This window comes from Strix aluco, chromosome 2 (assembly GCF_031877795.1).
Source record: "Strix aluco isolate bStrAlu1 chromosome 2, bStrAlu1.hap1, whole genome shotgun sequence".
Lineage (NCBI taxonomy): Eukaryota > Metazoa > Chordata > Aves > Strigiformes > Strigidae > Strix > Strix aluco.
In genome coordinates, this window is record NC_133932.1 from 1,610,789 (window position 1) to 1,628,040 (window position 17,252).

The following is a 17,252-nucleotide window of genomic DNA, read 5'->3' on the forward strand; positions in this document are numbered from 1 at the left end:
CCGCCGGCTCCCAAAAAACACCGCCGGCCCGCGGCATTGCTCTTAGAGCCCATTGGCCGGCGCGCGGGAGGCGGGTCTGCGCGTTGCCCTCCGATTGAGCGCCACCGCCTCCTCTCGGCAAGACGGGCCAATGGGAGCAGGGTGCCCGGCGGGAGGGTGGTGCCGCGGTCGCGTGAGGAGCAGCCGGCGAGCGCGGCCTTTCCGGCCCCGAGGGCGACCGGGGGAGGCGCCTCAGGGGGAGGGAGGGCCGGGACCCTTTAGGGTCAGGCTCGGAGGTGACCGCGGAGAGCAAGGCTGGCAGCCCTCTTGGGACGCGCAGCACTCCCAGCGTGGCAGAGCTCCAGTCACTGCTGAGGTCCCCCCCTGTAGGTCGTTCCCCCCTCAGAATTCCTCATCTCCCCCTTGCCCTGAGGGGCAGGTACAAGCTTTTCCTGCAAACCATCTCGACAAAGAGATCCTTCTCCCGCCCTGCTGTGCTTGAGCTCTCTTTCCTGGCCCAAATGCATTCAGCGGCTCACCTCTGCCACGTTCTTCCCTTTAGCAAGGTAAGAGCTGGAACCACTTCTGGGGTTTAATAAAAGCTGCACCTTGTTGTCCAGCCAGAAGAAATATTAGACATGAGGGGAAAATAAAACTATTACATTCAAAGTATTGTCGAAATTATCTAAAGCTTTGCCCAAGACAACTATTCTTAAACCTTTGCCAATCCTTCTCTAAACTATTTGCTGTTCTGCTACTCAATCTGTCCCACATTGTCTTTCTATCTACCTGCTGCCTTTCCCAGTGCTCCACTCCTTCAATCTCCAGCACGTTGCTACCGCTGCTAGGGCTCCCTACTCTATCCCTACGGTTTGTTCTCCGAAGTGGCTGATGCCATGGAAAGTTCACACCAGGGGTCAGGCCTCCCACCTGTGCAATGGCAGATCCCGCTTCCCAGCTGGGGTCAACGCTCGAGGAAGCAAAATAAAAGCCCTCAGAAGGCATCTGGCTGTACACAGTTGGATGGGCAAGAACAGGTTCCTCTCAGCCCCAGAACAGATTCCTTGAACTGCAGAATTTCATTACCATCTCCATCATCATAGCTTAATAAACATAGCTACAAAAGGTTTTAGGGCCATAAGATTACTTAAATCTCTAAAACACAGCTGGACATTTTGGTCCAGTATCATCTGGCATCAGCAGTTCGCTGCTTTCTGGCTATCTTTTGGGTCTAGCAAAATTTCCTTTCAGTTGTGTGCAGGCCATTGCTCTTCAGCATCTCCATGTTCTCTTTTGTGTGCAGGTTTGTTAGAAAAAAGAAAAAAAGATGACAATTGCCATCTTGCCACACTTTAGCTTGAAGCAAAACTCTAAATAGAAAGAATCAGCTCCTGTTAATACTGGTAACCATCTCAGCCATTCACAAGGAGCTGCTGGTATCTTAAAATAGCACGATGAGAGTGCAATGAGCCGAAACAACGACTGGTAAACAAGTTGCCATGGGGAAGGGAACAGAAACGCACAGTTCCCTCTCACTTAGCCCTTCGCAGCCCCTCTGTTCTGCTGGCAGGTGGCTCAGTAGCAGGTAATAAAAGGCTATGGCCTGCCAGCACGAGGTGTCATGCGTCTTCTTACTGATCTGGGTCACCGTTTCATGCTGAGCAGAGGCGGGAGGGAAGAGTAAAACCTTGGAGTTCCCATGGCGCACCCTGCCCAGGGGCAGCAGTTCCCAGAACTTCCAGGCTGCTTACAGGAGCTGATGGGTGACATCGGTCCTTTCCGAAACAGCAGTCCCTAGAGTTGTACCACTGCGGCTCAACTGCTGTTTCCAGGGGATTGGCTGGGGTAGAAGGGGATACAGGAGCTCAACCCGTTTCCTTGAAGTGATGCACAGTCAGGCAGCCTAGATTTCTCCTCCAAAAACTGCGTAAGAAAAAGAACCTGCAAAGTTTTGATTGAAGTACTCCAGGTTTTCTCAGGGTTTCTTTTGTTTGCAAAAGAACTCATTTTGTTTTCACAGAATATTTTCAGCCTTTGGAAATGAGATAAAATTTAATTCCCTGAATTTTTACTTCTATCTTTCCTTCCCTGGACTTCCTCCCCATTTTATGTCTCCATCTCGCCACTCTACTAGAAAAAATAAGGTCAAGTTTAAGGTGTTCGTTAGTAAAGAAAAACCTCAAAACTTCCAATATTTTTTTCCAAGATGAAGACATCAGCTGTGAAAAGTAGGATTTCTCACACTTTCTTTCCTTAATCTGAACTGCTCCCTTCCTCTCTCAACAAGCACACACCTTTTTCAGTGAAAAAAAAGGAGTAATGGGAAGTTTAAAAATAAACAGGAATAGGGGAAAAATTCGTACACTTCAACTGTATCTTTTTGAATTCCAAAACCAAAATAACCTTACAACTTACATTAGTGTTAAACAGTGACTGGTTTCATCCCAAAGGTACATGTTTGTTCATTTCTAGCTTCCCAGACAGGTGATGTGAAGAGTGCCTTGAAAATCACTCCATTCCACACAGGATGAAACCATTTTCCACAGAAAATCATTCTCTTACCAGAAGGACTTGACCAATTTGAGCAATTGCTCATATTCTGAACACTTCCACATAAATAGTATTGGAAATAATCATAAAATCTTTCAAGACCATAACAGTCAGTGCAAGTCTGCCAGAGAGGTACCACCTGCACATGTGTGATCTGAACGGGTTGAGTGATAGTTGCAGCATGGATGCACTGTGTGATGGCTGCCCTTTACAGACACAGCTCTGGCTTCTACATCTCCTAAACATTTCCCAGTGCATAACGTTTTATACAGCGACATAGCTCATGCAGTATTATTGGGCAAAACCCTTCTGTGCTGGGTTACTCGACCCCTCAGAACTGCCTTCAGAGCATATGAGTTTCCTCAGACAACCTCTTGATCGGGAGCCTCGCCTTCGTACAACTCAGGGCTGACATACACTAGAAGGCTCTCTTGCCTTCTAGTTACTTGTCCAGAACTCTTCAGTTTTTCAGATCAATCTCAGAAAATTGTTGCTGGCACTTTGGAAGAAAAGGATCACACCAAGCCCTTCGCCATGCCTTCAAAAATTGCTGCTTTCCTTAGAGCTAATGACTAAGCATCCCTTTTTGTCTGAATCTAGGATGGAATCACCCCTAGAAGATGCCTGATTCAGCATGTGATCCAAGTAACTCATCTAAATGAGATGTCATCAGACTCAGTCGACAATGTTTTGAGGCCACATCTTATCCACACCATAAACTCTGACAGGTTTCACCCAAAAATGCACAAGAGGTGAGTATTGTTAATGAGTTCTGGCCTGTGGTTTACTGTGGAGGAATTTATAAAATATACATTCAAGAAAAGTTCTGTTAAAGTCTTGCCAAGTTGTTTGGAGAAAAGCTTCTGTAAGTTAAAAACTTTCTGCACTCTTATGAAGCTGTTCTGCAGGGTGCTCTCTCAGTATGTGAGAGCCCTAAGATGGTACAAATACCTTGGAAACTCTCCAGGAGGAGGGAGTAAAACAGATTTGTCTTTTGCTGAGCATGGAAGGAACAAAGGCACATAAATGTGAGAAAAGGCAGCAACTGATTTCTTTGTTTTATGATTTTGGCCATTGTAATTAATTTGGAGAAGTAGACTCTGTTAACTAGTATATATGTTGGAAGGAATCAGAAGTAGTGAGAACAAAAAAAGCCAAATTATTTCTGAAATGAAGTGTGATTAATTTAGAACAAAGCTTATAGACTGTAGCTGTAAGAACAGAAGACTGGATACAACCTTGAAGGTCTGTGTCTTCTAGTTCCCCCCGACTGATCCTTCGATAATTTGGGGGCTCTGAACAGAAGACTTACAAATATCATGCAGCCGTGAAGGGTTAATTTAAAAGCTTTTGATTGCTTTATTCAGATTTTGATTGCTTTATTCAGATACTGCATTAATTACTTTATTCAGATAGTATGCCTTCATTTCTGTTACTTCCTATTCTCCAAGGGTTTGTTAGTTCCAGACTTTTTAAGATGTCACATGTGGAGTAAATATGAACACAACTCTAGAGGATAGCCCTGTCCTGCAAGCACAGAATGTGTGTTTCCCTGGCATCAAAACCAATGGAACAAGGCAATTTCACTGGAGTGAGGAATACTTTTCCCATATCAGGACCTCAAATAAAAAATTACTGTTTTCAAAAAAGCCTTAAGAAAGACAACAGAATTAACTCAGCTTCTTGATGCCTTCTTCTTAATTCCTTTAAAATTCCTTCCCCTCTTCAGAACATAAAGATGTATAAATTCTGCTAGGATATTCTTTGAATGCACAGCTTTTTTGGAGCCATTCTGAAGCCATTCTGGCTTTTTGAGAGCAAGAAAACTCTCAGGGGCAAGTTGTATTTTTGTATTTTAGAGAGGTGAAGGGAGAGTTAGCAGTCATTGTCATAAATATATTGCTATAATCTGACCAATTGTCCTTGCCCTGTAAGAAAACGCCCCTTGCTATTAGAATGCAACACCTCTCCTCTGTAGCATCAGAGAGCGTATTTTCTGCTTCTATTTTACTATACACAATCTGGAAGTCCAAGATATTTTGGTACTCCAGTTCAACACAAACTCATCGTCTTCATTTGTCTGAAACTTCACTGTTTTTACCTGTAGCTCCTGCCTTAATGTCCACACATCCCACCATGTATCTCCTCCAGCGCTGCCTTCATCACCTCTAGTTCCATAGATCTTGGGTTCAACAAGACTGGTAAACCATGTCCTGAAAGCTGTGCATGGGGAGAAAAAAGAGCAGCACTGCAGTTTACTGGAACACAGCTGATAGAGAAGCCAGTATGAAATCCAAGCTATCAAGACCTGCAGAAGCCTTAGGACAAACAGCAGCCATCTCTCCAACGTGTAGGAGTCATCAGGAGGCAGGTTGCTGTTGAAAACCTCTGGCAGAGAACTTAGCTTCTGCCCCACGCACCATAGCAGGCTCTGCGTTTGACACAATGCAGACTGAAGCACACAGCTGTTGGAAATAAGGCATTTATGGCTGAATTTGTGGAATCACTTACCACAGGGCACTAGATTAACTCTTGCTCTAAGATGGATTATGTTGTACAGCACTATACATTTCCATTACGGAGATAACATTTTTAAAATACTTTGCAGTCAGCTACACAGGAAAAAAATGGAAAAGTCACTTAAGTCATCTACAAATGGGGACACTGGGGCACAAATTCTCATGGGAAATGCTAAAAGAGAGTACAGTAGTGGTGTTACAAAGAATAGCAAGCAGTGGATCAAGTAGGCTTAGAAGAAGCATGTCCAGTGCTTTTATTAAACATAGAAGCACATAGTCTGAGCTACTTGGTGCTTTTAGATATATCTCAAGTCACAGTGGGCTTAACATAGTATTGCTCCCATTAGGAGTGGTGCTACAGATGTGCCCAGGAACCCTCAGAATGATCCCGTGGCCTGTTTTGGAGAGTGCTCTACAAACGTTCAAGAAGATGGTGTCCCTGCCTGGAGGAGATTATTGTAATGAAAGTATGAAGCAAGTACTGGGTGTAACAAACAAATGGAGAATGGGGCACAGTAATGATAGGAAAGTGTAGGTGGATAAACTGGTTATGATGTACAGCTAGCACGACTATAAACATTAAAAAAGGAGCAAGAGCAAGAGGAGGAATATTTAATGCTGATTAAGTGGAACAGCTGACTTATACAAAATGGCAATTGGTCACCCCAGGACAGTGTTGCATCTCATTTCTATGGTGCTAAACAATAACATATTAATAAACAGTCTTCCCTAGCACGTGTCTGGGCATGGGCACAGCCTTCACCTTCCTCCCTCAGGTATGTGTCCAAAAAAACCCACCTTTTCCCATCATGAATGATACCTCATGAGCATCAGTGCTTGTGAAGCTGCAAGCCCTCTTTTTGCCCCTTCGCACAGCCCTAAAATTCTGATCAAGCCACCAGTGTTTGTGGCCATTTCAGGGGGTGCTGGAGAGTGCTGAAAAGGTTGGATATTTGTCTGGAGTCCTGACCAGATTCCCACCGGATGTAGTTTTTCTGTAGTTTTCTGGCACTTCACAGGGGCATGCTTCTGCTGTCTCTAATAGGTGAAGTGCCCCAAAGCCCAGACTCACCTTTGCATGTGTTGATGCACAGCTCAGGAGGCTTCTGGGAGAGTGAACACAGAAGCATGATCTGCACTGACTTTTATCCATGGGCAATATGCAGGTTTATGTCTCCATTATGCTTTGCTAGGCCAGTGATGTGGAGGGAGCCACCCAGTTTGCAAACTCCTGGAAACCTTTGTGAGGGTGAGCTGGCTCAGCTCCGGTCCAGCTACTCCTTCAGTTCAGGTGTCATGGTCGGAACTACCAGCAGAAAAACTGGCAAAAATGGAGGTTACATCTTCTCTGTAAGCAAGGGGTGTGCTTGACTCATATAAGCCTGAATCAGCTTTAGACTTTACAGGGCGGTCTGTATAGAAACCCATCTGAATACTGGACTAATGCGTCAGGCTCTGTGCTGCTGTCAGTGACTACTTCAGAGCTGCTCAGCTGTCTTTACACATACTTCCACCTCCCTTCCAATCCCAAGTGCAGACACAACCAGTTTCACAACTTCTGCGTGAAGGAGTACAGCACCACCTCTGGAAGGCAAAGGGAAACACTCGGGCCATCTAGCGAGCGAAGCAGGAGACTTGACACACAGCCACCCGTACGTTATCGTCACCAACAGATGGTCAGCTCTGGGCACCCTGAGGCCTTCTGAAAGCTGGGACGAGATTAGAGGGCAGTGACTCCATTATAACCCTGTTTGAGGCTAAAAGCAGTTAACTTTGGACCTTTGGATCAAAGAGCATCCACCCAGATTTGTGAGTGAAGAAATTATTGGCCAGATGAGAATGCTTTGAACTCTAGCACATTTCTCCCTCAATCCTAAAGAGTTTGTGTTTGCTAACTGTCATGCTGTGATACTTGTCTTTATTTAGTTTGAGAAAAGAGAAGGAATTCTTGCTCTCCTTGTGCATTTTGCAAATAATTTCAATGTACACAGGACTTCATTCCACAAAATGTAAAAGGTTGTGCAAGACTGACTGTTTTAACTACAAATTTCCAAAAGCCTTGGGCAGATTCAGTCTAAGCTGGCTGCTTCATAAAATTGATAGAAGTTCTTTGTTTTCCAGTCATCTGCAGGCTCACTAAACATCACTTACCTTTGGTTTGGCAAAGCCAGTACAGATGTTTTCACATCATCCTTGCTGTAAGCATGGACCAAGAATTTGCCCCCCCCCATTTGGAAATACTTTGTGTATCTGGTCTGGTTGGGGTAGAGTTAATTTTCTTCACAGCAGCCTGTACAGTGCCATGCTTTGGATTTGCAACTAAAACAGTGTTGATAACACATCAAAGTTTTAGCTGTGGCTGAAGAGTGTTTGCCCAGCACCAAGGCCGCCTCTTTTTCCCACCCTGCCCCACCAGAGAGCAGGCTGGGCATGCACAAGAGGCTGGGAGAGGACACAGCTGGGACAGCTGCCCCAAAGGATATCCCAGACCATGTGGCATCGAGAAAAGCTGGGGGAAAGGAGGAGGAAGGGGGGATGTTCAGAGTTAACGGTGTGGCTTCCCAAGTAACTTAGTTGTGCTGAGGCCCTGCTTGCCGGGAAGTGTTGAACACCTGCCTGCTGATGGGAAGTGGGGAATGAATTATTGCACTTTGCTTGCACATGCAGCTTTTCTTTACTTATTAAACTGCCATTATACTGACCCACAAGTTATTCTTGCTTTTGCCCTTCCAGTTCTCTCCCCCAGCCTGCAAGGGGGAAGTGAGCGAGTGACTGACTTAGCTGCCAGCTGGGGTCAACCCACCACAGTCCTTTTTGATGTGCAGCGTGGGGCAAGATGACTTCAAGATAACATCAGAGGGTGGGAGGTGGAATTTATAGCTGTTAAACTGTTAATGAGCAGGCTCCTGTGCTTACTTGCCTTACTGTGTATTTGTCTTATTGGTGGCTGTTTTGGACTTGTGCTGTTTATTGAGGCACTCACCCTCTCACTTCGCTGTGCCAGGGAACATTTTGTTAACAGCAGGGGCCAGGTGCCGGGGCTGGCAGAGGGCCCAGGCACTGCTGCTGTTCCTGTGCTGCTATACTGGACATACTGGGACACCAGTGTTACGGGGTTAATTTTCATCACAGCAACCCATAGGATTTGCGACTAAAACAGTGTTGACAATACATGAATGTTTCAGCTGTTACTGAACAGTGTTTGCACAGCAAACTTTACACAGAATCACATATATATACACAAAGAACTAATTACTTAAAACCTTTAAGACCATATAGTTTAGCACTTATCACACAAAATCCTGGTTCTGCTGAAGTTAGCAAGTGTTTTATTTTCACAGAATTTCACAGAATCATCTAGGTTGGAAAGGACCTTGAAGATCATCTAGTCCAACCGTTATTATCTGTTTTCTAGGGTAAAACCTGACTCTAAAGATCCTATTTCTTCCTTTTTTACTGAATATGGCTTGTATTGCAATTTCATGGCTCTATCCAACAAAAATAAATTAAGCACCACTACACAATATTAAGAAACTGATCTTTTACAATGAAGCAATTATTCACATAGTTTCACCATTTGAAATTAATTCTAATTAGCACTGAAAATTCCCATCGAGCTGAAAATTCTACTTCCATGATGCAAAATTTCACTAAATATTGCCAAAGAGATATTACTGCCAAGGCAAATATACAAAACAAAATGTTGATGCTTTTCATGCTACAATATTATCTTTATTTTCCAGTGAAAAATGACAACAGTTTTTGACATAGTAAAAAAAGAAAATATTTGTTTAGTTTTTATACTTTTTTCACTCACATTCTATACATTCATTTTGAAATGCATGGTCTGTAAGGTACAAGAATTGAAAAACTACTGAAATAACTTGGATAACACCATATGAGGTTCAAAGAGAAACTGCTTTGAAAAATCCACCCTGCTGAATGGTACCTAGTGTGAAAAGTGGAAGTTCTGCAATTAAACAATTTACATGGTAGAAGCCAAAAACACTACTGAAAGCTTAGCTAAAACTCTGCTGGAATAATGAGATCATGGACAGTGTATATACATTTGCAATAGATGTAAGTCATCCTGGGAAAAATCCATGTATGCTCTATGCACCAGAGTAGCTCCGTTAGGGAACACAGTCAGAGCTCAATGGTGAAGAAGGTGCAGATGTTTATTACCCACTTTCATCTAACCCTTCTCTGCCACCACCAGGCTGTTCTCACTGAACGGTTACAGTTCTCAAAGCCTTCCTGTTTGAGGGAGATTCACCTCACCGTCGTCTAAAAGCCTGCATGGGACTGAGCGTCAGGAGTTCCGGATTCTCACTTTGGTTCTACTGTTGCCATTCCATGACCTGCCATAATCCCAGTTAAATCACTGCCCTTCTCATTTCTGGGACAGACAGATGTTGCTGCCTCCCCCTCCCCTTGCCAGGGCACCGAAGATGAATTACATGAAATCCACAGCATTTCAGGTCTGCTGGGTATGTAAGAACCTTCTCTGAGAAGGGGCTGCACGCGCCTCAACACCGAGAGATGTTCTACCTTTGTCACAGTGTAGATGGAAGACATGTGGAGGTGAGGCCACCCCTACAATCATTCCTTACCGAGGCATTGCTGGAATGCAGCACCACAGCTCCAAGCCTGCATTGGTTTTCCCTCTCAGCCCTACATATGGAGAACATCCACCTGCTGTAGCTTTCTATTCCTCCTCTGTGCTGCAGAACCATTACAAAATGGAGGTAACTAGGGCTCAGGATTAAGGCCAGAGTCTCCATCCCTAGGGATTTAGAACTTAAAATTAAGTAAAAAGAAAGACAGACTACTGGCTAGAATGAAGAAATGATAATACAAATCAGAAGGGATTGCTATTTCTTCCCAGAGAAAAGCAGCTGTGTTCTAAAATGTGTAGTTATAGGAATGAAACACCTGCCAGGGAAATCGCTCTCAATTCTTGCTGGCAAAACAGTAAGGTCCTTTGAGGAAGCAAACTAAGTGTGATTGTTTTAAGGTTTTTTCTTTTTTAAATGTTGTTCTGCATGACAATTGCCAAAAGGTTAAGAACTCCCAGACTCTTCAGTCCTTTTCACAGCCTGACCCCCACCAAAATCACAGCCATAGAGTTCCACCCGAAGGGCAATACCATTATACCATGTTCTTGGAACAACGCGGATAAACCTGGACAGGATGGGTGGGTTAAAGAAATGCTTGACGTGCCCATTGCTGTTTTCATTACCTGAGAAAACCTGCAAATACACAAACATACAACTAGTTAAAAGGCAACACTTTAAATAAACCTCTGCTTTTTCTTTTTAAAATGGTTCCAAGCTGTTGCATTAGCCATCCAGGGTAGATGGACTGGCTCATTTCTGATTTTACAGAAGACCACATCCAGTCTCTTCCTAAAATGCTGGGTCCAAGCTAGTTCAGGCCAGCAATATCTGAGTCAGAATGAATTAAACAGCCTGTTTCTGTCCACACCACAAAATTTGCCATTCTAATTTGGATGGACTAAAAAAAACAAACTTCCCTTATTTTACCTCTGCTAATAGCCCTTGTGGTTTAGGTTGGTGTAAGGTGATACAGGCAACGATATAAAGTACTGCATCTGCTCTGTGGGTATCTGGGGCTTTCCAGCTCTGTTACAGCAAAACTGCTCACTAACATTAATTTCACTATAAAATCAAGGCAGAAATAAAAAAAAGCTGAAAAGAGGCCCTGGGAAATCCATTGTTCTTTCAAAATTAAGTGTCTTCATGCATTCAAATTCCTCCTTTACAAATAGCGTCAGCTCCTTTTCACAGAATCCCAGAATCATCTGGGTTGGAAAAGCCCTTGAAGATCCTCCAGTCCAACCATTAACCTCACACTGACTGTTCCCAACTCCACCAGATCCCTCAGCACTGGGTCAACCCGACTCTTCAACCCCTCCAGGGATGGGGACTCCCCCCCTGCCCTGGGCAGCCCATTCCAATGCCCAACAACCCCTTCTGCAAAGAAATCCTTCCTAAGAGCCAGTCTGACCCTGCCCTGGCGCAGCTTGAGGCCATTCCCTCTTGTCCTGGCGCTGGGTCCTTGGCTCAAGAGACTCATCCCCCCTCTCTGCACCCTCCTTTCAGGGAGTTGTAGAGGGCCATGAGGTCTCCCCTCAGCCTCCTCTTCTCCAGACTAAACCCCCCCAGTTCCCTCAGCCGCTCCCCATCAGACCTGTGCTCCAGACCCTGCACCAGCTCCGTTGCCCTTCTCTGGACACGCTCGAGTCATTCAATGGCCTTTTTGGAGTGAGGGGCCCAAAACTGAACCCACTCATCGAGGGGCGGCCTCACCAGTGCCGAGTCCAGGGGTAAGATCCCTTCCCTGTCCCTGCTGACCACGCTAGTGCTGATACAAGCCAGGATACCATTGGCCTTCTTGGCCACCTGGGCACACTGCTGGCTCGTTATCAATCAATCCCCCCCCAGGTCCCTCTCTGCCAGGCAGCTCTCCAGCCACTCCTCCCCAAGCCTGTAGCACTGCTGGGGGTTGTTGTGGCCCAAGGGCAGCACCCGGCATTTGGCCTTATTGAAACTCCCCCAGTTGGCCTCAGCCCATCGCTCCAGCCTGCCCAGATCTCTCTGCAGAGCCTCCTCACCCTCGAGCAGATCAACACTCCCACCCAACTGGGTGTTGTCTGCAAACTGACTGAGGGTGCACTCGATCCCCTTATCACAATGTTGACTGCATTCTCTACAGATTTGGAGTTCCTTCCTTTTATTACTGTTAGTTACTATGATCAACATCAGATAGACTTTAGATGACATTATCTGCAGTAACCCCAGCTGCCTAGCCTTTTAGGTGAGACTACTTCTGTCTCAGTATTCTGCCTTTGGGCCTTGACTGTGCTCAGCATGTAAAACCAAGCGATGATACAATTGCCTGAGCTGATGATGATACCTTTGCCACTGAGCTCGAACCATCTGTATAGGATTTCCACTCTGAGCCTTGGTCGCTGTATAGGATAACATAGGTTTTCACAAAGTTTTCAGCAGATACGGACTTGACCCCCTGGGTAGCAATAGCAGTTATCTTCTTAGTTCCGAGGAGATCAATTTGCAGCCACTGTTGGTTGTTGTTCGACTGCAATTGATAAAAAGGTCATCTATTAGCAAACGTGTCTATGTATTTGCTTAAGTGAAAATCCTGCTTAAAGATAGTTAAAACTGCATCCAAATGCATCAAAACTGTACCAAAGAAGTGCAGAAGAGTAAAGCTGAGGCAAAAGTCACAAGTGTTCTTGGTGGCCCACACAATTAACTTCTTCACTGCAGGAAGTGTATTTGATGTCTTATGATTTCCACATTAATTTCCAATATATCACAAAAAATAGCACAGATTTATCTCCGGTATTAAAACATAATATATAATACTAATACCAAATGCTTATTAAAAACCAGTAGCTTCCAGCAAATCTCAAGGTGCTTTGTAAAGAAATGCAGCTCCATTTTGAAGTCACAGAAGCTCACATGCCTTGCTGAAGGTCATCCACCCCCAGATCCATTAAGCTGCACTGCCTATAAGCTAACCCAGGAAAGGTTTCTTTAACCCCTTCGAGCTAAATATTCAAGTTTCATTCATCTCCTGAAATTAAAAGGGCTATTTGTGCAGGAAAGTGCTGCATGGCTCTGCACCATCCATCTCTCAAAACATGATTTCCTTGCTGTTGCCAGAAGTTCAACAAGTTTTCTACTGGAAGAGTTAAATGGGCTTCTTCCCAAAGGGTGGCTAGAGAGCTGTGAAGTAACTCTGTCTCACTTGGCACTGGACACAGCGTCAAGAAAGTGCATGAGCACACTGGCAGCACAAATTTATTAACTGCAGCTGTCTTGCTGCCATCCCTATTTTTCACACGTTACCTTGGCTCGCCAGGCATTCATCTTTCCTTTCTGATTGAGACGAGCAAGTGAAGGGTCCCATGTGTTAAACCAGGAAGTCTTAACAGATGAAGCTGTTATCTGCGTATTCTTGATCTCTCCATTTTCCATTCCAAGTGGCAAAGAGCAACCTGTTAAGAGTAGCACCATGTTATCTCCACTTCATCCAAGTAGCCATACCCTAAGCAATGTTGGAATTGAGAACACCCACAATTCTAACTTTGTTTAACATATTCAGTAAAAAATTTGCCAGAAAGGAAGCATCATCACATGACCCATTCTTACCATCTACTTCACAGCCCAGAAGCTCCATGCGAAGAGTAGGCCTGTTGTAGGCCTCGGTTGGGTAGACTCTGATGTACCTCGCAATAATAGGGGGATCAATGATGTTCTCTTTTATCCCATAGGCATCGGAATTACCTTCAAAAATCTATTAAGAAAAAAAAATCCACATATAGTTAATGTAATTGGATTACGTTATCCAATTACAACATCTAATTGTTAGTTGGATGCTGAAAGCCTGCCCTGTTACAAAAATAGTCTTTTTTTACACCATTAGCCCCATCCACGCTGATGGAACGCCCTATGCTGCAGGGCAACTTGAAATAATTCATGGGCCCATCTCAGCACATTTGGAAGCACCTCCAGGCCTCAGTTCAAATAAGCAAACCATTTCTATGCACTGTGTAAGTCTGTAGGAAGACATTAGCAGAGAGGCAAAAGGAGAGGTAAGAGACAACAGGTTTTCGCTTTGGGAGTTGTATCATAGAAACCTCAGGGTAAACTGCAGGGAGCTGTAATTGGTAGGGCTGGAGTGGCTGGACATAAAATGAATCTCTTGCAGGGTATGGCCACAGGCAATTCAGACAGTTTAACATTCAACTGTTGTGACAACAGGGAGGGAGGGAGAGGAAGGAGGACCTAGTCCCAAATGAGGAAGGGCCTGATTTTTAGTTCACCTTCCTGCTTGCTTCAAGAAGCTGACATGGGATTAGAAAATAAAAGTAGGGAGAGATGCTTGTGAGAAAGCCCAACTCTACACAGCCAGAGTCACTGAGCCAATCTAAACCCCAGCCTAGGAGGTTCCTCACCTTATAGTTTGTCTTCTGGTTTGAATTTGATTAGATTGGTAAATCCCCTTTGGGGTCTCAAGCTGTATTATTAAGTCTCTGAAGGCCATAATTTTTTCCACCCTCTCTTAACATAAAACCGTCACCTCACTGCATCATCCAGTGATGCTACCTAGGTTGTTGCAACCCCTATGGCACGTACAGACCTTTTGTGCTGGACAGCTGTCTCCTTTGAAGGTGCTCCACTTCCTTTTGTCTTTGCTGTAAACAATGAAGAACTTCTGGATGTACAAGGACTTGAAAAACTGCTTGGCTCCCTGCGTCTGTATCCCAGTTAACAGAACTTGTCTTTGAAAGTCCACCTGGGAACAGCAAACAGTGTTTATAAACCCAGTAACAGTGAAATCTGCTTCATTCTTTGGCATCTATGCAATAGCTTTGAGCTGCGCATTTTAAAACCCACAACACTAACACTCTCAAGGGGAATACAGGCAGATGCCAGAGTTCAAATTAATGCTCTCTCATTTCAGTTGTGTATTTGTGTGTGCATTTAATTTCAGAGGCCATTTTACAGTGTTCAGGACAGCACCACAAAGACACCTCAAAAATATCTGTGTCTCCACACTAGGCAGAACTCTGCTAGCCTTATTTTACAGATAGGCAAAAGGACTACAGAGAAGTCCAAGGCTCACATTTTCATACACTGCCTCTGGTTTTGGATACCCAGGCTGAGAAAAAAAGGGATATGACATTCTGAAGTGCTGAAAAGCCACCGCTCCTGCTGGTATCAGATCAAAAAACTTAGCACATAAAATCAAATCAGCAAGATGTTCCTATAAGCAGTGAAACTCATTCTTTGGGATATGCCCTCCACATCCCTCCGTGCTTTACTGCAGTAGCCTCAGCTTCTCACTACCATACCCCCTATTAAATTATTTCTCTTCCCAACGTTATTTCCAGTTCCACACCAGATGCCCCAACTTTCTCCCCCTACTTCACCTCTAACTTGCCAGCCTGTCAAATGTTAGCAAGCCAGACATAACATTCACCTGTTGAACTTACACTGCAACACTAGTTTGAGTCCTTTTTTCCTCCCAACTGCCAATTTTAATGAGATTTGTAAGAAATCAACTATCTTCCCTAAATTTGGGCGCAAATTGGCTATCTGGTGCAAAAGTGATTGGGATGGGAGAAAAAGGTGGAAGAAGCGAGGTGACTGCATGATATACTGCTGGAAGCCATAATTATAAGCTTAATTTCCCTGTGAAGCCACACTAAGCTGTGTCAAGCTGGACACAGAAGCATCCAAAAAAACCACATGCACAACTATCTGACATAATGTTTGAGAGTATTACACTTTAAATGACCACCCAACATAGATAAATATAAATATGTACTGTTAGGTAGACAGAGGAAAAAAGAGGTAATGGAAAGTTACTCCATTTGTCTACAAAACAGTTACAGTCTAAATTGTGAGGGTAACTGTCCAGTCAATGGGCCTCAACAGCAGTAGAGACCAGGTTACTCCAGGGGAGGTGGACAGTTTATGGTCAAGCTTGCTACATCTTTTCAGTTTTCCCCAGCAGTCTTCTCAGCAAGAACAAGAGCAGCTTGACCTTTTAAAACAAGTTGCTGAAAAAAAATCTCAACACAGGATTGTATGTTCATACCCAGGCTCAATGATGGTCAAGCACATGTTGTACCAAGCATACCTGGATCCAAGGGCGTTCTTTCTCTTTCATTGTAGTGCTCCAAGCATTGTATGATCCAGAATTGTTTAATCGGGCTAGCTTAGGTTCCCAATAGTCTAGACAGAAAATATGAATAAAGCAAGAACTTAAAGAGAGGTGCTGAAAAAAATTGGAGGCTGTAAGTAGCTACTGATGTTGAGTGCTTCAGTTATTTTCCAGTCCATCTTGAGGAAAAAAAAACCCAACCAATAGACTCCAAAACCATAATCTAGGATAATTTGGACACGGTCAGCAACTGAAAGTCAGCTGTTACCCTGCAAATTTTAATAGCTGGCAGAATGACTTTAAAAATAATAGCCTTTTACGTAATGTACTGTCTACTAATTTGGAGCCAGGGTCTAGAGTTTGCTAAACAAGTTTTGTCCGCCAGCAGGATCAGACACAAAATGTGCTCTACATCCATGGCAGAGAGCTTCCCTCTGCATAAGGAGGTTTCCATGTTAACAACTGAAATATATATGACAATACAGCTCTCAAGCCTTCATAACAGTGTGGTGGGAAATGAAGAAAGAAAAAGTAAAAATCAGTTCTCCAAATTAAGTAATCTATTTGTTATTTTGAGGGAAAGGATGTGTGCTCCTGCGTGCGTGTGCAATGTGCATACCTTGATTTGCCACTGTCCACGCAAAATTCTGTCAGTTTCTCTATCAAATGATCCCATTTTTATACCAGGAGTAAACTTGATAAATTAAATACTCTGTCATTGCTCTGGATGCCAGGTTCCCAAATCTTTCATAACAGATACACTTTCAATCACAGGATCCCAGGTTGGAAGGGACCTCAAGAATCATCCAAGTCCAACCTTTCTTGGCAAAAGTACAGTCTAGACAAGATGGCCCAGCACTCTGTCCAGATGAATCTTAAAAGTATCCAGTGTTGGGGAACATTGTTCTTTCGTATCTCATACCATATGCAAGTCTCAAAAGCTTTTTGAACACTTGCTGTTGATTTTCAAGCAGGGAACCCAAAGGGCAACAAGATAAAGCTGGATTTGTTCCAGGTCATCCAGCAGGCCACAGACAGGGGCCTCCCTGACTCAGGCAGTAGACCTGTGACACTGTTAAGATACAGTGAGGGCTACTTAGGACAGCTCACAATCTCTGCTTGCATCACTGGAGAGCTTTTTAACCTGACAGTTGATTCCCTGTTGAACTGATCCTGTACGACATATCATGAAATGACAAAAGAATATGCAACTGCAATACTTTGCTGGGGATATTCAGGAGCATGCCGGGACCTTTTCAAGTATTAACTCACCTATATGATCTGAAGCGTTGATTTGCGAATCAAGTATAAGTCCACTTGCTAGACCCATTGGAATCCTGCACTCTAAAGAGAGCACAGTGAGTTTGTTGTTAAAGAAAAAGGAGGGCTACTCCAATATATATTCTGGTGGAATCTTCCAAGACATCATCATTTAGAACAATTCTTAGTAATACTATAACATCACCACTCTCTTCCCAGAGA

General features: G+C 44.0%; 1 protein-coding gene and 1 long non-coding RNA gene across 5 annotated transcripts in view; one reads left to right on the forward strand and one right to left on the reverse strand.

Moving 5' to 3' along the window:
* Positions 1-223: 223 nt before the first annotated feature.
* LOC141916059 (uncharacterized) lies at positions 224-7,749 on the forward strand. Its single transcript, XR_012621058.1, has 3 exons — positions 224-545; positions 3,130-3,281; positions 5,396-7,749. It is a non-coding gene; the product is annotated as an uncharacterized LOC141916059 (long non-coding RNA).
* Positions 7,750-8,755: 1,006 nt separating this feature from the next.
* F5 (coagulation factor V) overlaps positions 8,756-17,252 on the reverse strand; it is a 45,330-nt gene continuing 36,833 nt past the window's right edge. For all 4 annotated transcript variants that reach the window (XM_074808096.1, XM_074808114.1, XM_074808105.1 and 1 more), the window contains 7 exons: positions 17,043-17,114; positions 15,747-15,841; positions 14,241-14,396; positions 13,250-13,394; positions 12,947-13,095; positions 11,988-12,170; positions 8,756-10,300 (listed from right to left, as the gene is read on the reverse strand). In XM_074808096.1, coding sequence (XP_074664197.1) covers positions 10,112-10,300; positions 11,988-12,170; positions 12,947-13,095; positions 13,250-13,394; positions 14,241-14,396; positions 15,747-15,841; positions 17,043-17,114 — 989 coding nt within the window. In that variant the 3' untranslated portion in view covers positions 8,756-10,111. The remainder of the gene's footprint in view (positions 10,301-11,987; positions 12,171-12,946; positions 13,096-13,249; positions 13,395-14,240; positions 14,397-15,746; positions 15,842-17,042; positions 17,115-17,252) is intronic.